Genomic DNA, 27,458 nt, shown 5'->3' on the forward strand with positions numbered 1-27,458 from the left:
ATAAACCACTAGTCTGTAAGTAATTCCCAGAAGTAGAATTTTACACGGTGTTAAACATGATTGACAAGAAGAAACAGGACATTGTCTACTAGCAGTAAATATTTGATATTATCTAACTACTGGGCAATTTTTTGGTGAGACAGGCATGGACTGCTCATATGAAAGTAGATTGGTGACTCATTTAATTGTCCTAAAACATTGAAAAACTGAATAAGTTAAATAAGTTGCGTATTCGGAAACTTAGTACCGTTTTGAAAAAAAAAAAAAATAGTAAAACAATTTTTTCGAATCCAATTTTATTTTTACATGAAAATACATGTCTTAAACTATTTTTCAACATAGCTTCCGCCAATGATCAAACAGTTGTCATAACGGGTGACCAGTTTTTGTATACCCTCGTCAAAGAAACTTCCCGCCAGTTTCGATAACCACGACTCCACAGCATTTTTCGTGTCATCGTCAGATCCAAAGCGCTTGCCACCAAGCTCGCGCTTCATGTGCAGGAACAAGTGATAGTCGGACGGCGCCAAGTCCGGGCTGTAAGGCGGGTGATCGAACTGCTCCCAATGAAACTGTCGAATTAACGATTGAGTGACACCAGCAGTATGGGGCCGAGCATTGTCATGGAACAACACAATTCCTTTACTGAGCATTCCTCTTCGTTTGTTTTGAATGGCACGCCTTAGTTTTGTTAAAGTCTCAAAATATCGTGCCGCATTAATGGTTTCACCTCTGGGTAGAAATTCAGTAAGCAAAACGCCTTTCCTATCCCAGAAGACAGTGCACATGATTTTTTGTGATCACATTGTCACTTGGAACTTTTGTTTTTTCGGAGAATGAGTGTGTCTCCACTCCATCGATTGTTGTTTCGATTCTGGTGTGAAATGACACACCCAAGTTTCATCGCCTGTCACAATTTGGTTTAAAAAGTTTTCTCCCTCATCACTGTACCGCGTGAGAAATGTCAGGGCACTACCAAGTCGCTTTGTTTTGTGAACATCAGTGAGCATTTTTGGAACCCATCGGGAACACAGTTTGCGATAATTCAAGCGGTCAGACACAATTTCGAACAAAACAGTACGTGAAATTTGTGGAAATGCCTCTGAAAGAGTTGTCATTGTGAAGCATCTGTTCTCATGAATTGCTTCATCAACTTTCCTTACCAAATCATCGGTGACAACAGAAGGCCGACCACTCCGAGCCTCGGCGTGGACATTTGTTCGACCTGCATTAAACATTCTTACCCACTTTCTCACCATTCCATCACTTATCGCGTATTCACCGTAAACTTCTGTCACTTGACGATAAATTTCGGCCGGTTTAACATTCGTCGCGTTCAAAAATTTAATCAAGGCACGAATCTCACAGTCAGCGGGAGAACTAATTGTCTTAAACATTTTGAATGTGCACAGCAAATTGAAAACACAATATAGAGCAAACAAAATGGCGACAATTGAAAGTCAGTGAAAAAGAAAGACTAGTGCGCATGCGCGGGACGCCTACCACAGCACTGCGATGGCGCTAGAATGAAACGGTACTTAGTTTCCGAATACGCTACGTATATTAGACAATGATAAAGTCTTTCGGAGTTGACTTTATCATTTCTTTAGATCTACGAAACGTCTTCATATCTTCCAATCCACGAAAAATATCTTCAGATCTGCGAAATGTCTTCAGATCTACGAGAAATGTCTTCAGATCTACGAAAGAGTCAGTAGGCCGAAAGAGACGTAATGTAATGTCTTCAATCTACGAAATGTTTTCAGATCTACGAAAATGTGTTCAAATTTACGAAAGAGTCTGTAGGCCGAAAAGGACTACAAACGCTTCCGATCCTGATTCACGAGCCAAATTAGTATATAAACCATTCCAGCCCACGGACTTTGTAGTCTATTACTCGGCCGAAATGGGTTACATAATAGATGTAGCCAAATGACGAAAAGCGAACTCAAGAAAAATAAAATCCGTAAAAATGTTTTGACTTTGTACTACCATCAAGCAGGTTATCGTATATTACTCTTACAATGTTGCATGAAAGTCCTGGACACAATTACGGTTCATTTTGTATGTGAAATAATTGAAAAATAACATATACAAGCAATGGGGAGATTTAAGTTGACTTCAGTTGAAGATTTTCCTTCCTATCCATAAATCAATTTCCGTGTTGTTTTTATTTATTTTAATTTCTTGTCTTCCCTATATGTATTTAAGAATACATAAGTCTCTTTTCTCTGTCGCAGTTTGGCAACGATACATTCAACAAAGGTGTCCTTATGAATGCTGGCGTGAGGGAAGCACTCAAAGATTCAGACTTCCATTGCTTTGTCTTCCACGATGTGGACATGATTCCGGAGGACGACAGAAATATGTATACATGCCCTTTCATGCCCAGACATATGTCAGTTGCTGTGGACAAGTTTAACTATACGTAAGTACGCCTCAGTAATTTTATTCATATTTTCGATTTATACGTTAAATGGTCCATTAATTCATAGTACAGATATAAATAAAATTATGAGCATGGTGTAAAAAATCTTAAATTGTTCAAAATAAGTTTCATATAAACGTTTTAGAAATATATGTAATTCTGAAAAAAATAATCTGGTGATATTGACGAGATTTAAACTTTTAAATATAAGTTATCACATATGAAGTCTTTTATAAAAATGAAAATGTGTTATTTTGTTAAAATGCTTATAAGTATTACATTTGGTGCAAAACCAAAGACTCACTTTGACAGAAGGGCATAGGCAGGGTAGTTTAAGAAAAGGTAATTCAACTTTTCATTACATTACACAATCGTCTGCCGTACAGGGGGTGTTTACACCTTTTAGAATCATTTCAGGGCTCTTTAATTAATGTTTGAAATGGAAAGAATATTTTTTTAAATATTCGATCTTATAACATTTTTTCTGAATGGGTCTACAACGTGATTTTCATGATAGAAGGGAATTTCGGAAATTTGCCAGGTGTATTACTGATTTTCCAAGGGTATTACTGATTTCCAGGGGTATTATTGATTTCCATTCCTCTTACATTACTTCCCTAAGTCCACCATTCGTGATGGGTTTTCTCTTAGAAAGAACTCTTTTCAAGAGACCAAAAGCCAAAAGACTTGCCAGAAATATGTAGAAAAGATATATATGCAATACCTCTATCAGTCTTTTGTCAAGTAATGTAGTGTTACGTTTCGAAAGACGACTCGTTTCTTTTTCTTGATGGGGTTTCGCTCTTTTAAAGTTGTACAGTCTTCCCTCCTTGGGAATCATAAACTACTTTGAAACTCAAGCTGAACCTAAACGACTTATCAATGCAATACCTGTATCAGTCTTCCTTTTCTCAAGTAATGTAGTATTAAATTTCGAAAAACGACTCGTTTCTTTATCTTGATGGGATTTCACTCTTTCAAAGTTGTACAGTCTCCCCTCCTTGGGAATCATAAACTACTTTGAGTCTCAAGCTGAACCTAAGCGACTTATCACTATGTCCAGAAACTCCTGATGCTTACAAAACCAGCCAGCATTTATGGCGTGAACTCAAAAAAGTAGTAGTAGTGTACAGACATTAGGTATTTTTTTAAAGTGAAAATTGAGCACCGCCTTCGCAGGGAATCGAACCACGGACCTCTGGATTACGCGTCTAGCGTGCAGACCACCACACCACGAATGCTCGCTAAAAAGGCGGAATAAATACCTTATATACACCCCTTTTTGAAGGGCTGCTGGGGTTTTAGTAGACCTAATCGCCAAATCCTGGGTGTGGAGAATTATCATCCACGATCCTTTTAGTTCGGGCTCCACTGTAGAGACATTATGTATATTTTAAAGCAGGATAGATGACAATTGAGCAATACCTTCGCCGGGAATCGAACCAAGGAACTCTGGATTACACTCCCAGCGTGCAGACCACTACACCACGAAGGCTCGCTAAGAAGGCGGGAGAGATACCTTATAGTAGTAGTAACGGAGGACGAAAGCACCATCCTTCTACTATTATGGTTAATCGGTACTGCCCACGTCCGCTCTTGTCTAGCATTTATCAATAATTCTTAAATTTTGACATTGCCCTATATTGTGGCGGATTTACAAACAAGGAATTCAAATTCAAATTAAATATTAATTTAACCTAAGGCTACTCAGAAATAATTAAAACGAAAGTTAGCCCGAATTTATGCCTGCCCGACAAGCCCTAATGGCAAGAATAACTCAACGCGGCAGATATACAGCTATCGCAGAGATTCAACTGCTAATGTGGCCTTGAGCAGGCGGAATAAGCTCTGATTAAACAATCTAAAACCTTTTTTAAATACTATCTCCTCCTACCTCATTCGAATACGCGCGAACTAAAAGTTTGCATTGTGGCAGGAAAGTGAGGTTGAAATTAAAACTACTGAACATAAAATAACTTAATAGATAAAAATAAATAAATCCCCCTTAAAAATTCATTAAGAAATAAAATTTCTTCTCTAAATATCGGACAAAAATCTTTCTCTTGAGTTGAGTTGATTTTAAACGTTTTGACGTGATTAAAACGTTGAATTGATTTTAACATTTTCCCCACTTTTCTTACTTTTAATTTGTCATTGTAAGTGTATCCTGCGACAATCATAAAATCCTTACTAAAACTTTCTTTGCATCGACGGAACCAATTTTGTAAATTTTTTTGATAATGAGTTAGACCTTTTCATTTTCTCTTGTTTGACTTTTTAAACATAAGAATCAGTAAGTACCTTTCTCGGGTATTTGTATATTTCATTCCATGTAGAAGTAATGATTGATGGTTTTTCTGTTGTCGATTAATAATATTGATTATTTTTCACTGATTCATTTTAATACCTTGCATTTCACATTTTTTGAATTATGGAATAGGAATATTTGTCTTCGGAAAGCTAAAAACGACACAGCTTGTTTACATGCATCATTTTGAAAGAAGAATACGTTTAAAAGTAGCAGACGATTTTTCTCATTTCAAATAATCTGTAGGCAGACATTTTTTTCAAAACATTTTCTCATTGATGTTTCATATAATCTATAGGCAGATGTTTTTTTCCAATACATTTGCTTTTTAAATTTCTTCATCGAAATTGCTCTTAAAATATATAAATAACCGCTGTATATCTCTGCTTTATTTTTATAATGCATAAAGAATAATATGTTTATAAATACAGGTTACAGTATTTAAATAACCACCGTATTATACTTACAAATATTCTTTAAAATATTTAAATATCAGTATGGAAGAACTATAAACACTGCTTTTATATTATGTACGTATCAAATTTGCAATTTTTAGGAACATTTGTAGCATTAGTTTAATTAATAAAGAGCATTTTTAATGTTACTTCTAACGCATTTCAGCTACAGAGTAAATTGTAACATTTTTAAATAAAATTAAATTTCAAACTGTTCTCCTTTAAAGAAGGTAATACTACCAAATTAATTATGCTAATACAGATTATAAATACAGTTTACAGTATTTAAATATCCACCATAATATACTTACAAATATTCTTTAAAATATTTAAATATGAATATGGAAGAGGTATAAACACAACTTTTATATTATGTACGTATCAAATTTGCAATTTTTAGGAACATTTGTAGCATTAGTTTAATTAATAAAGAGCATTTTTAATGTTACTTCTAACGCATTTCAGCTACAGAGTAAATTGTAACATTTTTAAATAAAATTAAATTTCAAACTGTTCTCCTTTAAAGAAGGTAATACTACCAAATTAATTATGCTAATACAGATTATAAATACAGTTTACAGTATTTAAATATTCACCGTAATATACTTACAAATATTCTTTAAAATATTTAAATATGAGTATGGAAGAGGTATAAACACTACTTTTATATTATGTACGTATCAAATTTGCAATTTTTAGGAACATTTGTAGCATTAGTTTAATTAATAAAGAGCATTTTTAATGTTACTTCTAACGCATTTCAGCTACAGAGTAAATTGTAACATTTTTAAATAAAATTAAATTTCAAACTGTTCTCCTTTAAAGAAGGTAATACTATCAAATTAATTATGCTAATACAGATTATAAATACAGTTTACAGTATTTAAATATTCACCGTAATATACTTACAAATATTCTTTAAAATATTTAAATATGAGTATGGAAGAGGTATAAACACTACTTTTATATTATGTACGTATCAAATTTGCAATTTTTTGGAACATTTGTAGCATTAGTTTAATTAATAAAGAGCATTTTTAATGTTACTTCTAACGCATTTCAGCTACAGAGTAAATTGTAACATTTTTAAATAAAATTAAATTTCAAACTGTTCTCCTTTAAAGAAGGTAATACTATCAAATTAATTATGCTAATACAGATTATAAATACAGTTTACAGTATTTAAATATTCACCGTAATATACTTACAAATATTCTTTAAAATATTTAAATATGAGTATGGAAGAGGTATAAACACTGCTTTTATATTATGTACGTATCAAATTTGCAATTTTTAGGAACATTTGTAGCATTAGTTTAATTAATAAAGAGCATTTTTAATGTTACTTATAACGCATTTCAGCTACAGAGTAAATTGTAACATTTTTAAATAAAATTAAATTTCAAACTGTTCTCCTTTAAAGAAGGTAATACTACCAAATTAATTATGCTAATCTTTTTCATCTGAGGACGAAAAATTTACATGCACAGAATTTTGTTTGGAAATAAAATTAAGCTTCTTCAGTTTTCTTTATATAGATGGAAAGCTTAGATGACTAGAAAGCTTAGCTGAGACGCTTGAAATTTTTTCAGCTTTGTTCAATATTTGCTAATTAATAAAAGACGATGTTAAGAATAATCTTATTTTATTTGGCATGGATCTTTAGGATATTTGAAGAAACATTATTCTTTATCCGTCCATTGTTCTCATTCCAAACAGATTATTTTTTGTAGTTTTTACTGTGTAACTACAAGTAACTGTTTCTTAATATTAATTCTTCATATGTTCGTTGTAAAAAATTGTGAATTCTTCCGGTTATTTTCATACAATTTTGAGCTTTTCTGCAAATGTTTAAGTCCTCATTCCTAAGCTTTCAATCTTAGAAAATGAAAATTTAGTTTTTATTTTCAGAAGAGTCAAAGAGGTGAATTTCCTAGATCTTTATTCGGGAACATGTGAGATTTACTGCTTAATAGGCGAAATGTCGCTGTACAGTTCATGCTGTAGTGTAATTATCTTAAATGTGTAAAGCATCATTTCGTTACCCCAAATAGATCCCGTTTACTCACCAATTAAGAAATAACATAACAAAATTGGCTAAAAGTTCGAAGTTTTTAACATTTTTTTGTACTTATTATATGATCCATCCTTATGCACTACACGGAAAGTGAGGTAAGAATTGGAGACCCCTTCAGGCCATCTCGATACGACTGTCCCTGTAGCTCAAAAGAAGGTGCCCCGCCTCTCCACAAACGAGGGTAGGCAGCAACCAAGCTACCCCAAAAACACAAACCGAAAAAAAAAAACTGAATTAAAAATAAGTAAGCGCATCTAACACAAAATTACAAACGAACAAAACCACAAACACAAAGTCACAGTATAGAGCACCATAGATATCTAAAACCCATATAAATACAGATTTCAATTTCATCAGAAGATTCCCACAAGCACCCCTATTTTTATTAATTAACTTCATTAGAGCCCTATTTTCATTAACAAACTTTATTAGAGCAATGGTATATGATTTATAAACTTTGCAATTAATGGTACTTGCATTAAAATCAGTAATGTTGAAAATCTGTCTGATAGGGGTTGTTAAACCCCAAAATGCCTAGCATCACCATCAACCTAACAACTATTATATAACAATTCAGAAGTCAAACAACAAAAATCAGCGATATATTTTCAAAATTTTCACAGGACTACTTTCGATGGTTTTACCGAACCACCATCCTCAGCTGCAAAACCGCGAATGAACAACATAGGAAATAATGATTAGATGAGATAAGAAAGCCTGGACAAGAATAAGCAAGTGGCGCCATCTGTCGTTGAAACCAGAACTAAAACATAATTTCTTTAAAGGCTGAAGGCAAAGATGAATTGGAATTAGGATCGTTAACTAGAACAGAAAGATTTTTTTGAATGTGAAATGCCTCTAGAAAATCCAGTTCTCCAATGGAAGATGTTTTTTGAATAATTTTGGCAGCAGAAAAATTGAAAGTGTGATTTTCGGACCAACAATGTTGAGCAACAGAAGACTTCTGATTTTTGTTGTTTGACTTCTGAACTGTTATTTGTTCTGCATGTTATTGTGTCTTAACTATTACATAGTTTATTTTCCTGTAGATTAAATCGGTGAGAAATAGAACGGAAACCTACCATGCCGAGTTAAAACCTGATTAACGTCAATATTGTTCATACATTTCATCTTATTCGTGATTTTAATTAGTTTCCTAAATCCTTTGTTTTTAGGTAAAGAGAACCACTGTGTTTTTCATTTGTTAATGTAAACATCTTTCATTCTTCTAATAGCAGTTTTCTTTGAATTTCTTCTACTAGCAATTTTCGGAAAAGGGGTATACCCCGTGGAGGTTTTCTTAGTGGAAACTGGCTCATATCCACGTTGCACATGGGAAAAACCACGAAAACGCCAATGCAGCCAGCCCGTTCGCCAGAACTCGAAGCCTGGTCCGAACTACCCGTGTTCAGCCGCTTTTACCGCTCGGCCACTGGTGGCCCTAAGTTTGTAATTTTGCGACTACAGTTGTACATTTAGTTAATAAGAAAATCCGTAGTTCGAATCTTAGTGGGAATATAGTTGATATTTCACATTTCTAGGAAAGAAACCCTTAATAATCTTTACCGTAGCGTTCAAATTATAGTTTGTTACTTTAAAATAACAACTTCAAGGTTATTTTCCAACGCCTAATTTGACTTGTAACATGGAAATAACTGCTGAAAAGAAGGTAAGAGGTCGATAAATCTAACACGTTGAGTGGTACGAGAATTTATAATGAAATTCCCATCAGGTCTCAAGCGCTGCTTAGAAGTTCTGTAGTACTGTGGTATAGCAATGCCAAGCGCGCTTTTAAGACTATTAGTTACGATTAATTTTTTTTACGTTTACATGCATTTATTGTATTGAGTATGTATATGTTCTCTGTAGTTCTTGTTCCAGTGCAAACAAAAATCTTTCTTTAACTTCGAACGTGAAAATGTGAATTGAATCATTTAAATGTCGCCTCACAATTTGACTGGATGAAGACATTTTATCTAGCGTTACTGCAACTAGTACTAAAAGACACGACTCAAATTCCCCCGAAAACCTGGAAAATTCATTACAATAGCGAAGATATTGTCAATTATGTTATAAAGAAAGTGCAACATAATTCTGTAGAACAATAGCCAAGAAATTGACTAAACTAGTTGCCAAATTTTGTGATACCTGCGAAGAACAACTGTTTTTATCTTTATCGTGTTTCAATAAAAGCCATTTAAACAATATAATTCAAACAATGTAATACGTTCAGTTTTATATCGTATTTATCACTATCAATGAACGGCGCTTGACGCGGCCTGAACGGAAAGTTCAGTGTCAGTCACCGGTGACTGGCGTGTCCTAAACGGAAAGTTCAGTGCCAATCACCGGTGACTGTCGTGTCCTGAACGGAAAGGTCACTGTCAGTCACCGATGACTGGCGTGTCCTGAACTCAAAGTTCAGTGTCTGTCACCGGTGACTGGCATGTCCTGAACGGAAAGTTCAGTGTTAGTCACCGATGACTGTGACGTGGTCGTGTTAATTTTTTCTTCCATTTCTTTTCAGTTTAACACATGTTTCGCTTCATGAAAATCACGCGAATGAGGGCAGCCATGAACTGCAGTCACAGATGACGTAGAGAAAATATTGAATGCTGTGGCTTGATGACAGCACGAGTCATGATCGCAAATGGATGGGGGGGGCTGACAACGGTCTTAAAATTCCTATTTTAAAGTAACAAAATAAAACATTTGGATGGTAATTCGCCACTACCTAGATTTAGTTGACTGAATCTCTGGCCACCTCCTAATCGCCCTTTGAGTGGAGAATAATATACGAAATTTTCACCTTTCCCCGTGCGTGTTTCCGGGCTGTAGATGGTCAGCATATCCAGCTACCACATGAAAAATTCTCAGTTTCAATCACAGAAAAGATGAAGTTGATTTTTCATGTTGCTCGCTTTGGAAAATATAATGATCTTTGCAAGCCAATTAAAAGGCTGAGTTCATGAATCCTTTAATAAATTTCTTTATACAATAAGAAAAAGTAATTTTTTAGTTACTAACTTTAATAATCAGCAAATTCTTTTATATAGCATGAACTTTGCACTTTTGAGCGATACAAAAAATTTCACGTTGAAGGTAAATGAGCTAGATAAATAAAATACTGTATCGTTTTTCCTTTTCGTCATTATTTTCGTGATTCTTTGGAAGGAAATAAATTTTCATGAAGAATTCTTTCAGTCTATAAAGATCTTCTCTCTCTTTCTTTTTCTTTTCTAATCCTTTTTGCGTGAGTTGGCTAGAAAACAATGTTTGAAAAATGATGGGCAAAAAATAAAATGTGATATTTTCTTAGTATCTCGTTTATGTTTAACGAAATATAAAACTAATGTTTCTCATTTTAACATGGAAGGAAGTATTCTTTTAGCATCATATTTTTCAGACAGTGTTGTGTTTCAAAAACTTTTCTTTGCTATAATCTTGTCTGAAATATTTTTAACAGTATAAAAATTGTATTATAGTAGATCTTATTAAAGAGATTGATTAATGTGGTCAGCAAAGTTACTTTTTTAGCATTGTTAGCCTATTTGGTTCTAATCTTTTGCTGTAAATAATTTCTGATCAAAATTAAATTAGTGATATTTCTTCTTTTTCCTTTAGAGCATACCCAAATGGCTAATCCAAAATCTCTCATCTTTTTAATGTTAAATATTCTTCTATAACAGAATGTTTACAGTTTTCTAGGAAATTAAATCACGTTATTTTACATTATATACTATACCGCGGATATATTATCCGCCATTTTAGAAAATGTTACCACTGAGCGAAATATAAGGTGTTTGATTTATCATCCAGACATCACACGCTTAATTAGGTTTCAGGGTGATGCCATTTGGCCGGAGGTAAAATTTAAATTTATCTTTCAAAATTAATCAATCTATTATTGCTTAACAAAGTGAACAGTTTAAAACAGTAAATGCAAACAATAACGCAGAGTTTACAAAATATATTTCGTTTCTCAACATCTGAATGATGTAAATTAAAATAATTAAAATACAGTATGATAATTAATAGAAGATATTTCTAATGCCAAATATGACTTCTTAATAATATGAATATTTCTGTTCAGTATTCCTTTTTCTTCTTCAGGTTCCCCGCAGCGTTGTTTCCTTATACAGAGAGTGTTCACACGTAACAATTTTGCAAAGATTTATATATAAACAAAACTTAGAATTTTATTTTCTAATATGTTTACTCTGATAGCTCTTTTGTTGAACTGTCATATTATATCTTGATTTCCAAGATAAAAGTCCTTTTCTTAAAACATCCAGATTGATTTTATTCCACTCTTCCTTCACCATCTTCCAAAGTCCATCCAATGTTTGAGGATGCCGCTTATAAAGCGCTTGGTTTTAAAACTCCAAATGAAATGTTAATACATAGGAGACACATCACGGGATTTGGGCGGGGTGTATTTTAAGGGAATACAATTGCGGTTTCATTTCTCATTTTTTACAAAAATACAGCAATAGATTTAGAGGTATGGCTTGGTGCCTCATTCTGATGGAAGTTAACACAGTGAAGATTGTTTGGATAAAGAGACAGAATTTCTTCTTTAACAATAGGTGTTAAAACTTATTTCTGTTAGTAATCCAAATTAATTTTGAAATTTTGTCTACTTTCCTTATTTTAAGATTTCCATTATAAGGAAATCTAGTAACAACCACAAAACCTTTAGAAAGACGTTCCTTGTTTTTTCTGAACCAACATTTTAAGTCTTTTTCTCCTAGTTTTCAGTAGCAAATCGATCTTTTTGTATTGTAACCAGATAAGTATATGCAAGCCTCATAAATCGTGACTATATATTTCCATTTTTCTCCTGCCAAATAATTTTCATGCAGTAATCTGTACATAGTTTTACGCTGAGAAACATAGTTTGACGTTAGGCTATGAACATCATGTTTGTTTGTTTTGATTAGCTTTAAATTAGATTTTATAATTTTTTCACGGTTCCTACAGAGATATTTAAAGATTTTTATATAGCTCTTTGGAGGAGGGGCGGGATTTTCCGTTAAAACATTAGATGCGACTTTAGATTTAAAAAGAGCTGTACATGCCTTTGTTGGGTATGTAATTTTTTTTTTCGTTTTTCCCAGTCAGATGTAAGCTTTGACGTTTATCTCCTTTCATATTAATTATGTCACTTGTTTTAATTGTAGAAATATTATAAACCATACTTTTCACATATCGTTTTACCAACTGAATAAGAATATTTCTCTTCGGACAGCTCAGAAATATATCCTTCCATCCATTGTTTATTTTTCAGCAACATTTTAAAGAAAACTATACTTTTAATGCTAATTAACCCTTATTCCAATTTGATGCCAGTCACGTTTGCATTTTAAAATTAATATTTAAATTCATGGAGAAAAGCAAATCATTACAAAAATTCGTAAACACCCTCTTTACATTAAAACACCTCACGTAAATTTTACTGTGCAAGTATTTTGCAATATAGTGAAAACTTCGCGTCCTCTCATAATGAGAAATTGTTACCGCTTAATGTACATATTTTTTTCTTAATTTACCCGTAACATTAGCTATTGCTAATAGTAGAAAATGAAACCGCAAAACCATGAAACTGTATGTTGTCCATGATAAATGAATGATGCGGCTTTCGCATAACATATGTTACGGTGAAACACCGAAATCTGGAGAATGTCGACTTTCATCGGTGAATGTCAACATTCACATAGTCGCTTGGTGTATGTCCGAAATCTTTTCCAAATACTCTTATTTCTGACTTACACCGGTGAATGTCGACATTCACCATGTACTAAGGGTGAATGTTGAACATATAACAACATTATATTTTCTTCTCCGTAATTCAGTCGCGAATAAACGCACTTGAGACTTGAAATAAGAACTTAAGAACATGAGAACCTAAAACACACAATACATTCAAAATGAGAAAGGAAAATAATAGAAGTTATAAACTTAGCAAATTATGTGATTCAAATCTTGTTTATGGCAACAACTTAAACTATTATGACACTTTGAATTGCACAAGAGGCCCTTGCTTTTATAACTGCATTTATTTGTGGAACACTTCCTTTTGGAATGGCAGCGTGTACATATACTCCTCTCTTTTCGACCTACACCAGAGCATATCTGTGATTGTCGACATACACCGGTGAGGGTCCGGATGTACAAGAATGTAAAGAAATATTCGATCTTTCCCCGACGTGTTTGGTGAATGTTGACATTCTCCGGTGAAAATCGACATTCTCCAATTTCGGTCTTTCACGGTAACATATACATACATAGCGTGACAACCCGTGAAGTTGCAGTAACTACGTAACTCATTTAAACATAACATACAACCCGTGAAGTTGCAGTAACTGGATCCATTACAATCTTTTTATGTATATAAATATTCTTATTTATAACTATTATAGGCTACTAGTTAATTAATATAAATAGTAAAATGTAAACCCAGTTAGGTCTACTAAAATGGAAACTACTATAAGAACTGCACGTAAACTTTCCTATAATCGAAAGTCGCATGTGGAGGCCGAAGTATGCTGAAATATACTTCCTTGAATGAATACAAATTCTTTTGCAAAGTTATTACATACTTAATAATATAACGCTGTTTCATGTTTAAGTTCGTTGAACTCATGATGAACATTTAATTGACGCTGATATTGCAAGTAATTGCTGAAACGGAACAATGAGAGCTGGATTTATGATTAGAATAATTCAATAATTCTGGACCGCAGCTTCCCGTCATCATAGGTTCAAAAAAACTCAGGTGTCTTCCAGAATACATATCTGTTTCTGTTTTGAATTAGAAAAACGCATAAATTTAAATACGTATACTAATTTTAGAACAAAAATATTCTTCATTTTAAGTTTTGTCAAAACCATGTGTTGAATTCATATATTTGTTTAAGGCTGTAGAGACATTAGGTATTTTTTGGAAGCAGGAGAGATGAAGAATATGCAACGTCTTCGCCCTGAACATCTCAATTACGCGCTGAGCGTGCAGACCACCACACAACGAAGGCATGCCAAGAAGGCGAAAGAAATAACTTATATACTCCCCCTTTTAAAGGGCAACTGGGGTTTTTTAGGAGACCCAAACGCCGAATCCTGGGTGAGAAGAATCATCATCCATCACCCTTTTAGTTCGAACGCCACTGTTGAGACATTAGATATTTTTTGGAAGCAGAAGAGATGAAAAATATGCAACGTCTTCGCCGGGAATCGAATCACGGACCTCTTACGCACTGAGCGTGCAGACCATCACACAACGATGGCCTGCCAATAAGGCGGGTGGAATACCTTATAAGGCATTATCAGAAGAATTTTCACACCCTTCTGTGAATGTGGTATTCATTGCAATTTTTGGTTTTGACAACAAATAACTTTTCATTTTATTTTTTTATAGAATTGGCAATAACTGCTTTCTTAGGTACTAAATACAACTTTTCTTAGGTACTAAATACATATCTGAATCTTTTTCAGATTATTCCATTTTATTTGATGTCTTACTTTTGCATCTTAAAATCTTTTTACTTAAGTAAACCTTTTGCGTGATTTGCAAATTCGACTAAACAAGCAAACTTAACCCTTTTAAATGAGATCTTAGAGCATTTTCTCAACTTAAGCTCAATTATATAGCATAAGGAGGCTTAAATATAATTAAAAATCTGTACGCAACAACAAAATGCTTTCTTCAGTTAAAACATTATCAAAATAAAAGTCAAAATAAATAATATTCAGCTGAATTCAGAGAAAACCACAGAGTCTCTGAATTTTTATTACGTAATTATTTTATTGGCAGTTAACTTTATAAGGAATTGTCATACTCTACCGTGCGTATTTTTGTGGTGTAAATGGTTAATATGATCGAAGAGCGAATGGACGATAACTCGTCAACCCTGGATTTTGTGAACTGGGTTTAATGAATCCCAGCAGTCGCTACTTGAATTAGAGAGAATGTAAAGAATTATCTCATCGTCATCTAATTGATTAGCATGTCCATCTAGTAATTGAAATTTTTGCGGTTCGATTTCCAGCAACGGCACACTTTATTTTTGCTTTTCTAACTCTGAAGCTGTAATAGCCTTTAGTGCCTAATACTCTCAAATTTCATGGTTTAATTGCAGTATAGTATCACTGTTAAATCGTACGCTTTTAAGTTAATGGAACATGAGACGCATTTAAAAATTCACGAAGATAAGTATTTCCACAAGAATGAATACAAATCCCTTTTTTTAAATATTTTCCTCAAAAAATTCTAATGTACTTTCAGCAGGCTTCATCTGACCGTCTGACGCAAACTACCAAACTAATTAGCACTTTGAATTGAAGATGATTTATCACTTAAAAATGTTATTTTTCTTCTGAAATTGGTTGTCTGGTGAGGTAATGCTTAACCAGCCTGTCAAATAAGCATTTTTGCTCACTTTTTGCATTACGTTGTCTAGACTTTTCAAAATAAGAAATAAGTTTTCCAACATATTATAATGTCTGCAAAGGAAAGCAGCTCCTGAAACAGCGTTAAAAATGCAGACATACACACACACACGTATATATATATATATATATATAATATGCTTAAATGCTTGAAATTCCGGTTTTTAGTGATATATATGTGTGTGTGTGATAAAATTAAACTCAGAAGTTTAAGCTCTTCGTCGTCCGTAACGCATCTAGCGCGTTCAAGTGAAACTTCCGCAGGGCGGCCGTAACGCGCTACAAGCGTTCTTCTTACATTTTAAAACTTTTAAACGTTTAAAACGATTTCTAAACGTTTACTTGTTTGAGTTTTTATTTTTGTTTGTTCTAATACCTCCTAGAGGGCAACAGTAATCAAGCATTCTGTTTCTAGTTGAATTTGCCCCGGGTTATATGAATATTCTCGCCATTTTACATAAGATACAAAACAGTGAGAGGATTACTTCAACGTCTACTCAGCAGAAAAAGAGAAAAAATGAGGTTGTGAATTGGAAAGACAAGAAGGATATACGTTTGATGAGTGCAGTCCATAATAACTCGATGATTGATGTTGGAACACAGAAAAGAACTGTAAAAAAAACAATAATTGTAAACGATTACAACAACAAAATGGGAGAAGTGGACCGCCTGGAACAGATGTTATCAAATTAGCCTGCTGTTAGAAATAAGTAGAGATATTATTTTTCCATTATGCTTTATTTCCTTATAATTTTACTTAATATTCATTGACATTCATCCACTACGAAAGTTATGTGTGGAAAGATATGATGTACAGAGAAAACAACATTACACGCTACGAAAAACAGATGGCCGCTGGGGGGAAATTTTCGCGGACAGGAGAAGACGGCGGAAGGGTTAAATTTGCATGCAATAGTTGTAAAATTATCAGCGATTTAAAAGTTGATGAACTACCACTAAGCCTAACGAAACCGAAATTTATTTACATTTGGAAACTCTTAGTAGAATAACGAATAAAGTCGGTTTCTGCACCTTCAGTGCCTTTTTGTTGAATGGGACAAAAACTTAACTTTCAGCTGGCCGCTGGGGAGAAATTTTCGCGGACAGGAGAGGACGGCGAAAGGGTTAATGACCAGCAGAGGAATTTTGATGGCGTAGAAGTGTTGATCCATAATGAATAGGGAATTGGAGGCGAAGGCATATTAAAATTCACTTTTTTAATTCAACAAACAAGTTGCGGCCAGAAACAAGTTGGCTTGTACCTTTTCCAAAAAGCTTACGTTTTAGATAATTTTGCAGTAAGGAAAGGATTAACAGACAGACTGTAGTCTAGCTAGGCCAAAGCATAGAAAGCAAATGTTCAGGGTGAATTCTTAATTCAGACGGAGTTAGTTTTGGTTCTTAATGAATTTTGATTGGATAGTTAATATTGCTGTAAAATTACTATTGGTTGTCTGAGTTTTAGTTCCATTTACATCATCAGAATTACGTAAGAATCATATGATATAGAAAAGTCTCGAAGTAACGCAGTGCAAATAGAGGTTACCATTTTTAGAACTGAGAATTAAAATTTACGTTGTTAATTTCATTTTTTACATATTCTTTATTTTTCTTACATGTACATGTTTATTTTTCTTGCATGTCCTTTTAGTGATATGTATATGTACTCTGCATATATCGGCACTACATACGTATATATGTGTTTGTGTAGTGCCGATCGCTTGGAGCTGTGAAGAAGCATTTCTTGAAAGAAAATTGTTGAAACCCAAATATCCGAATGGCTAAAGTCAGGAATTATAGAACAAAGTTCTTCGGAATATTCCAGCCCATTTGTCATCGTTAAAAAGAAGGACGGAATACCAAGAGCCTGCGTTGATTATCGTCATTTACACTGGTGTGCAAAAATTAAGGACGAGACGGTTTTTACAATATAATTTTGTACAAAAGCTTTCCAAATCAACACATTTAATACCGTAAGATCCCCTATATGTAAGGACATGAGTAATGTAAGCAACACTTACTAAAAGAGAAATCAGAGGGATAAAAAGAAGCTTTATTGAAAAAGTAGCATGGAGCGCAATGCGACTGAAGGCCGAAACATCCCTGTGATGGGTGTCCAGCAAGAAACATCCGGTCTTTAACAGGGGATATGATTTCCCCTGACTGCTAGGCAGGTTTCACAACGTTTGCCCATGCTGAGAATGAGGGTGTCAATGAGTTGTTGAAGCATTACTGCCCATTCGTCTTGCAGCGCCAATCGAAGCTCCGGAATCGTTACTGGTGGTAAGGTACTAGCTGCCAAGCGGTCTGCCTAGAAAATCCCATACATGCTCGATGGGATTCAGATCCGGAGATCGTGCCGGCCAATCCATACGTTCAATATCCTCACTCCCTAAGAGCTGTTCGGCAGCTACTATGCGATGACATGGTGCATTGTCGTCTATGAAAAAGAACTGCGGACCCATAGCGCCTCTAAAATGACGCACATATGGAAGAAGAATCTCGTTACAATAACGGGTCCCGTTGACTGAACCTGCGTCGAAGATGTGAAGGTCTGTACGACTACAAAGCATGATGCCTCCCCAAACGAGAACACCGCCACCTCCATACCTGTCCCTTTCAATGATGTTCGAGGGATGATTGCGGCTTCCCCGCTCTCTCCAGATGAGTATACGATGAGAATCGCTACTCAGACTGAATTTGCTTTCATCTGTAAAGAGTACTCGTCCCCATTCATTGTCTCTCCATTTCCGGTGTTTCCGGCACCACAGAGAACGCCTTCTCCGATGGGCAGGCGTTAGAGGTACACACCGTACAGGGCGTCGTGCAAACAGACCACCACCGTGCAGTCTTCTGGCCACGGTAAAACGCGATATCGGTCGTTCAGTCGCCTGTGTGGTGTGTCTAGCGATTTCTCCCGCTGTCTGCCGCCTGTTTCTTCTGGCCTGTAAGGCAATATACCGGTCATCTGCGGGTGTGGTTCCTCGTGGACGACCACTACTAAACCCCCGGATAGCTGTTCCTGTAGTTTGAAATTGTCTATTAAAGTCGTGAACGATGCTGTGAGCAATTCCGAACTCTGCAGCCGCACTTGCCACACTGCGGCCTTCCTCCAACTTCCCAATGATTCGACCTCGGTTAAAAGCATCCAGATGTCGTCTAACAGATTGTTTTTGCTTAGAAACTCTAATTTTAATTGTATTTAGTTTAATTGTTTTAATTGTGTTTGGTGTTTTATATTTTTCAATTTTTAATAAAGGATGTTTTGAGGTTTTTCTTTATTTTTGCCTTGTCGCGAAGTGAGAACTGAATTAATTGCATGAGAAATATATCTCTAATGAAGTTAGAGGATATAAGTGTAAATGTAATGCAGAAAAAATGCGTATAATTGAATATTCCGTACAAAGAAGTCATGTGGGATGCAAATAAGATTTTTTTTTTTTTTTTTTTGTAATAATTGTTGTTTTCTTTGGGCTTTACACCACGGTTTTTTACGCCACGGTTAAAGTAGCATACTATACGACCAAGGTTTCATCAATTTGGCAATCAACTTTAAAATATTTCTGTTTTGCATTGTAAAATTGAAACAAATGTTTACAACAAACGGCACTTTCCTATTCTTGATTTGATGAAAGAAGTTGTGATAATCATCTTGCAGAGACTTTGTTCATGTAATGGAGTTTATGTACTGGGTCGGTGTATAAGTCAGTGCTGTTGTTCATGGGTAGACAACCCTGCATTATGAAGTCTCCGTGTTTCGTTATTCAGTTCTTTCTCATTAGTTGGAGTTTGTCTGGAAGACCTTCACTGTTTCACGATAATCGTCGGCATTGAACGCATGAAACAACTCACGAACAACGGCATGTACTCATGCACCGACCTAATGGATCCAATGATTATGTTTTCGTCTTTTAATTTCATGCCGCTCAGTATTTCATTCTAGGCACGAGCAATATGTTTAGATTTCAGTGCCGTCAATGGTACACTATCACGAGAAAATTCTGCTATAGTATTAGAGCCCGTACGAAATTGTTTTATTCATTATTTTCATTATAGAATAAAAAAATCTGATGTGTACACCGCACGACTTCCTTGTACGAAATATTAAATTATACGCATTTTTTCTTGCATTTCATTTAAACTTATTAGATTGAATTAAACCTACTTCGCCGACAGCGCATAAACCACAATAGAATAAATGCATTCTTTAAAATTCACTTTGTTTACCATAGCGACAGTCTGGCGCTAGGTTTACTTAACAGTATTATATTTCGTTCATATTATAACTCAGAATGCACAAAATTTATATCATTTAAAGAATTATTTAATCATTGCCACGTGTTCTATTCAAATACTATAATAAAGCTAGAACGATGTATAAAAGAAATTAAGCAAACAAAACAAAAAAGAAACAGTTTTTCACAGACGATTGAGTATTTCTCATTCAATTAATTCAGTTTTCAATTCGCGACAAGGCAAAAATACAAAAAACTCAAAATATCTGTATTAAAAATTACGAAGTAAATCTTAAACGCTTATTTCCTCGAAAAAAATTCCAGAAAGGATTAAGCATGATTTAAATAATAAATGAAGGCGTTATCTTTGTTATTTCGAAGCTAAGTTTCTCTAGATTGGCAACAAATTCGCTATCCTGCTGTTTCAAATGTAAACAAGAGCAATGGCCGCCATCAAAAACATTATTAGGCTTAACGACACTTAAACAATTTTAAAATTGTTGATAATTCTAAAAATATTGCATACAGATTTACTAAAGGCATAAAAACCTTAACCGGAAGATAAGAACAACACAATTCAATCATTTTTAAAGCAAAAAAATTTACAATTTACAAACCTATAAGAGTAAAGCAACTGAGATCACTGAGCAGGGTAACATAGTGGATATATATATAAATATATTTATATACGTTTGGTGCGGCCGATTGCAACCAAAATACGAGGTGCACATCTACATGTTATAGCAGTCCTATATACAAAATTTCAACGTTCTGAGGAAATAAGTGTTTGAATTATGATACTCGTTTTTGAGTTATGCGAGATACGTACGTACGCACGTACGTACATACGTTCGTACACACGCCACGAAAAATTCTCTTCAGAATTCATATTAAAGCAGTTTTATAATTTTTTTGGAGGAAAAGAGTGTTTTATTCTGTCCTTACGTACAGATATCAGAGATCAAAATGGGATATTTTCGTTGAAATATGCTGCCTGAAACTTTTAGCAATTACAATACTTTTTTTTTACTTCGTACAAGGAAGTAAAAAGAGATGAATCATAATAAAAATGATTTAAATATTTTATTTCTTAGGAGCTACTTTTGGCAAAATTTTAATCACAGAACGGTTTTCTCTTGTAAATACTTTTGGACAAATTCGGACGTCCTTTCATTCAGTAAACAATATACAAGGAACTCGCAGATTTCGCTAAAACTTAGATTTATTCAGCTATATTGCCACAGTATGGCTATAAAAGGAATTTATTGCAAAACAATTTTTTATATGTGGCGCTCGAAATTTTAAATAGAAATTTGAGTGGTTACATGATAAAATTCTTGGTTTACACTATACAGAGTGTTTCGAAACTCATGGGCAGAAATTTAAGGGGTGGTAGAAAACAGCTAAATAAGCAATTTTCACCACACAATGCATGGGAGGAAACCAAGCGATGAGCCGCTAGACGGCGCTGTATGGAGTAAAAATCCTTTCCTTATTTCAATATAACGGATATTGAACCTTGTAGGAAGAACAAAGCTAAATTTTCAGAATGAACAAAATACTTTTATTTGAATTTTAGAACAGAACCAAAAAAATAAAATGCTGCAGTTCTTAACTATTAAAATTTTTTAAACTCTTAACTACTACATTTAAAACTCTTACAACTATAAAAAAAAAATCTTCCGAATTCTCTTCTTGTTACCACACCGCAAAATGCAAGTTCTTGCCCTGTTATTTATATTTCACGTTCTCTTTAAGTCACGATCTTTACAAGTCATGATATTTACAAGTCACGATCTTTACAAGTCATGATCTTTACAAGTCACGATCTTTACAAGTCACGATCTTTACAAGTCACGATCTTTACAAGTCACGATCTTTACAAGTCACGATCTTTACAAGTCATGATCTTTACAAGTCACGATCTTTACAAGTCATGATCTTTACTAGTCACGATCTTTACAAGTCACGATCTTTACAAATGGAAAGCAAAAAGCATGACTTTTCTTATACATCGTCATTTCTAGCATGGATTTCAGAAGGCATATCGACGTACAGTTATCACGACTGCTTGATCTTCTAATCTGTTTAGGGAACATCTGAAGGGGTACTGAAGGGGAACAGGGAGCTTACTCAAGCTATGTTCAGATATGTGTGGAATGGACGGCACAAACAGGAAGGGTTAACTTAACCCTTTATTATCCACGATATTACAGGAGCTCTCGCACTTCGGGATACAAAGACCAACCACTTGTGGTCTGAACGTGAGAAAATAAGAACTACTAACGAACTAAATTTAAATAAGAGCTAACTTACTTTACACAGATGACTAACACTAAGTTTGTCCTTTCGGATTATTACATATGCAGAACGCAAACTGCAAAAAACTGCAAAACGTCTTAGATATCAAGAGGACTAAACCTCTGGTCTTAAAGGCGGACAGCAACTGATTGAAAGCTGGAGTGAAATACAGTGGCAAGAAGGCTCACTCTCTCCCCATTTAACTCTGTTCTTGGAGAAAAGTCACAACTTAAATACTTAAGCATTAGCAAGTACAATTTGCATAAACTGATTAAAGCGTTTATTCTGGCCGGAAGTGGACAATAAGAAAGGACAGTAAAGTTTTAAAGCAAAATAAACCTTAACTTAAGACCCTTACACAGTAATTAGGAAAGACCGTGTATTTTATGCATGGCCTTGCGAATAGGAATGTTCTGGAAGACGAAAGCCAAAAGACTGTACAAGCAGCGTTTGCCCTGAAGACACGTGCCAGGCTGAAAAATGTTCGAGCGATGTGCCTGTGTGAAACGGGATCCCTTCCACCAACATGCATGATACAGGCGTGGCAGGAGTGTGTTGATGCTTCAAGCTGTAAAGGAATGTGAAGTGGAAGATCGTCCGGATAGCGTAATAGCAAACCACACATTGAGTTGATCAATGTTAGCGAATTTCGCTTACTGCGCATGCTCAGTGGTGTACGGTTGGCGTGGGAGGAAATACTGGCGATTAAAAAAGCAAACGTAACCCTACGCAAGCCTGTTAGTGATGTTGCTTCTACTATTTAAAGTTGCAATAGTACGGAAATTTGTTGTGTGCTTATTGCGTGTGCTTCTGTTTCATTTCATCTTGGTTTATTTTGTTCATAAACATTACATTTAGTATCAGTTATTTGACTTTAATTCAGTAATTTAAACTGGATTTACTATTCCTAATTTGTTAAGCGCCCACCAGCGGCCGAGCGGTAAAGTCGCTGAACACTGGTAGTTCGGTCCGAGGTTCGAATCCCGCGAACGGGCTGGCTGCATGGATGTTTTCGTGGTTTTCTCCATGTGTAACGTGTATACGAGCTAGTTTCCCTTAGAAAGTCCTCCACGAAGGCATTCCTCCCCTTAGGCAGATAGCCCTAGTGTGCTTTGTCATAATTAAATACGCCACCACCACACCACCTAATTTGCTAAAGTATATACAAATTTAACTTACGGTAAATAATCAGTTGCTTTTATTACTCAGAAGAATTATCAATAAGCATTCGGCTAATATATCTTGTAACGTTTCCTGTTTTGTGATTCTTCTTAAACGAAAATTTGCGTAGTTTACAATCGATATTTGCATTGTAAGTAATGAAGCAACTTACAGCCTAACACGTTTTAAGCCCGCGAACTGTTTGCGACCACGTAGCACAATATCAACCACATACTGTTTTTATCTTCTTTCAAAATTCGTCAAATTCTATTTTGGGCATGCGTAGTAAGCGAAATTCGTTTAACATTGATCAACTCAATGTGCGGTTTGCCATTAGGCGTCCGGATAAAGTACAAAGTCTGTAATCAGGACGTCCATTATTCGGAATGATCTATAATCCGGACTTCAAAGGCCACAAACTTTTTTTGTATGCTTTATGCATGCGCGTTTAATGCTACGCATGCGCGTTTAATGTTTACGCATGCGCATTTAGCACTAAAAAAAGAAGTAACTTAAACAACTTACATTGAAAGAAATGTTTAATAAAGTAAACAAATAAATATTAAGCCTTTTTTTCATAAATTACGGTTTCATATTTTTAATTTTATAATTTCTGCATACCATCTTACCAGATTTAAATTGATGATCTATAATCCGGAATCGCCAAAGTCCCGACGAGTCCGGGTTACGGACTTTGAACTGTATTAACCGACGAGAGGTTTCCCGTGCCGTAAATGTCCCCAGTAAACTGTCTGGCGAGTATTATGGGACGAAGGATTAGAATCCTACCATGCAAAGAAAGTGCAAGTCTTGATACTGCAGATTATGCCCCCCTGTCAAGTCTCCACGTTGGTTTTTGAAACAAATAGCAGCGCAGGCTGATTTCAGTGCGTATGTATTATCCACGGCAGAATGACTTTACTCGTGAAGACATTTTTAATATGCATCTTTATCACTTAAATTTTTGGCCATCAGCTTCGAAACATTCTGTATGTAACGTAAGTACAAGACAATTCCCCATAAAGCACTTTCCACGAAGGCATCCTTAGGCACATAGCCCTCGCTGTAATCTGAAATAACTGTAATCTGAAACATAATAAATATTAATCAAAACAAAGTAATTACGAAGGGATTTGAAATGGAGCAATATTTAAACAGTTGGTAAAAAAATAAAAATTATATTAAATGAGATCGAAATATATTCTTTCACACATGTTTGTTTTTAGTTAGAAAGGTCTGAAGGAAATATATTTGCAAAAATATGTTACATGTAAATTTATTAGAAACTTATTTAAAATAACTTAACGTTAAGACACAATAACACGCCGAATAAATACTAATTCAGAAGTCAAACAACAAAAATCAGCGTTATATTCACAAAATTTTCACAGGACTAGTTTCGATGATTTTACCGAACATTGGTCAAACTATGAGAGCCTTAAAATTTCGCGTCAAAGAACATGAGGCATATGTTAGAAAAAAGGAAACACAGAAGTCTTCTGTTGCTCAACATTGTTGGTCCGAAAATCACACTTTCAATTTTTCTGCTGCCAAAATTATTCAAAAAACATCTTCCATTGGAGAACTGGATTTTCTAGAGGCATTTCACATTCATAAAAATCTTTCTGTTCTAGTTAACGATTCTAATTCCAATCCAAATTGGCCTTCGGCTTTTAGAGAAATTATGTTTTATTTCTGGTTTCGCCAACAGATGGCGCCACTTGCTTATTCTTGTCCAGGCTTTCTTATCTTATCTAATCATTATTTCCTATCTTGTTCATTTGCGGTTTTGCAGCTGAAGATGATGGTTCGGTAAAACCATCGAAACTAGTCCTGTGAAAATTTTGTGAATATAACGCTGATTTTTGTTGTTTGACTTCTGAATTAGTAACTTAACGTTATCATATTAAAACTTAAGCAATTCCTTGAAAGACATTTATACCTTTCTTTAATTTATCTCAGAATATTCACAAAGACACACACACACACACAAAAAAAAAAAAAAAAAGCAACTGCTATAACACTTCCAAACTGCTAACGTAACAACATTTCACATATATTCCACAGCAGGAATTTTTAAAACCGTATACTTCCATCTCATTTAAACTGCAGTTGCTTTTTGATTAAAGTAAAGGTCTTTGGAGATTATTTTAAGTGAAATTAAAATAGGGCGCAATTTAAAAGACGCTTATTTTAAATAGCCATTTATATCTTTCTGTCCATTTTTAAGCTTTGCACCCTGTTTACTCTTGATAATACTTTCTTTAAACGATAAATTTATTCAGAAATTTAGTTTAATAAAGTAACTATATATTCATACTATTTTATTTTCTCAATTTTCTGAACTACTTTGCAAAACAGTTATTATTTTGGTTTCCAAGGGCATGGAGAAAAGATTCTTTAAATTATAGTATATAATTCCCAACTTTTTACACTGGTTTATGATTGGATATGATCATTTATTATACAGGGTAAATCCGAAAAAGTAGGCACTTTACAGGATGACAGAACGCAGTTATACAAGCAATATTTGGTATAAGTTTGGACGGAACGAACGCAACGACGCGCCGCTAGCTGGTATTGTAAATGGATCAATCCTGGCACCCAACGGTATCTTGGTAAAGCAAAACTTTACTTGTGCATACGATATAGTGTTGGTCATTTTTTAAGAAAATCTACCCTATGGATTCCGCAATATAGTACTTTCGCCTCTAAGTTAAAATTCCTGGGACTTGTATAATTGCATCTACCATCAACAGATGGCGACACATCTGCTCTCGACTTCTTACGACAACTGCCTCAGTGGCGCATAGATGGCGCCACCCCGCTTACTTCTCGATTGAGGACTCCGAACTTATTAAATGCACAAGACCATTCCATTTACTTGTAAATTTTACGAATTATTACACGGCCCAAGGAGCAAAGATATTACGTAGTGGTAAAGAGACCTCTCACATAGTGATGATCACTGATCTCCGATCCCCTAACGGCATTTTCTACCGAGGATTGCCGAGAGGATGGCTGGTTATACGAGTCACTAGATTTGAAGGGTGATGGATTGAACAAGATGGTCCTACAGCTTGGCCACCAAGATCATCGGATCTCTCGTAATTGGACTTTTTCTTGTGTAGCCATATGAAAAACCTAATCTATGAATACCCCTTTGAAGCTAATATGTATTTAGTCACCAGGATCGCCCTAGTTCCCAGGCATACCCGGGAATTGTCTGGTGTCTTCGCAAATGTACGTCAGTTCCTATGTTGCAGGTGTGAAGCCTGCATTACGGCTGGCGGAAGGTCTTTTCAGCAATTTCTTTGAGCATGTGCATCAACTACATGTCTTTTCAGCAATTTTTTTGAGCATGTGCATCAACTACATGTCTTTTCAGCAATTTCTTTGAGCATGTGCATCAACTACATGTCTTTTCAGCAATTTCTTTGAGCATGTGCATCAACTGCATGTCTTTTCAGCAATTTCTTTGAGCATGTGCATCAACTACATGTCTTTTCAGCAATTTCTTTGAGCATGTGCATCAACTACATTCCCGTTAATAAGATGTTTTTTCAAGTATCTACTCTCATTCTTGTGTTAATCCTTTAAATGGGACAGTGGGAAAACTACCTTTTAACTCCTCACCGCTTGCGTTCCGACGATACATTCCATCACAAGTATTGCTCGTATAGCTGCGCTGTATCATCCCGTTAAGTTTAGCCCACTTTCTCAGATTCACCTTGCACAAAACTGCATTGTAAAATATTTAGAATCTTTGTTTTTCCTTTATAATATTTATATTGCTCATAACTTACAAGATAATTATTATTATGACTTTGACATCTGGCATTTGGTAAGGAACTTCGTAGAAGGTCACGAAATACACCGCCGTATAGTGGTATTTATAACTATCAAATGCAGTGTTAAGAAGACCACTTGGTTGCCCATCTTGAGGCCACTGTCTGTATTATAAGTAGGATATTTAATGTTGCGAGCGGTAATGTTTATAAAGAGATAAGTATTTCAAAACGGACTCCTTTCTATATAAATATTA

General features: G+C 34.8%; 1 protein-coding gene across 3 annotated transcripts in view; it reads left to right on the top strand.

Annotated features, from left to right (window-relative positions):
- The window catches only part of LOC118200168 (beta-1,4-N-acetylgalactosaminyltransferase bre-4-like), a 594,620-nt gene that overhangs the window by 480,719 nt on the left and 86,443 nt on the right, over positions 1 to 27,458 (top strand). For all 3 annotated transcript variants that reach the window (XM_085827333.1, XM_085827335.1, XM_085827334.1), the window contains one exon: positions 2,241 to 2,428. In XM_085827333.1, coding sequence (XP_085683459.1) covers positions 2,241 to 2,428 — 188 coding nt within the window. The remainder of the gene's footprint in view (positions 1 to 2,240; positions 2,429 to 27,458) is intronic.

This window comes from Stegodyphus dumicola, chromosome 11, assembly GCF_044657685.1.
Source record: "Stegodyphus dumicola isolate Sdum_Otavi_A_Nest chromosome 11, ASM4465768v1".
NCBI lineage: Eukaryota > Metazoa > Arthropoda > Arachnida > Araneae > Eresidae > Stegodyphus > Stegodyphus dumicola.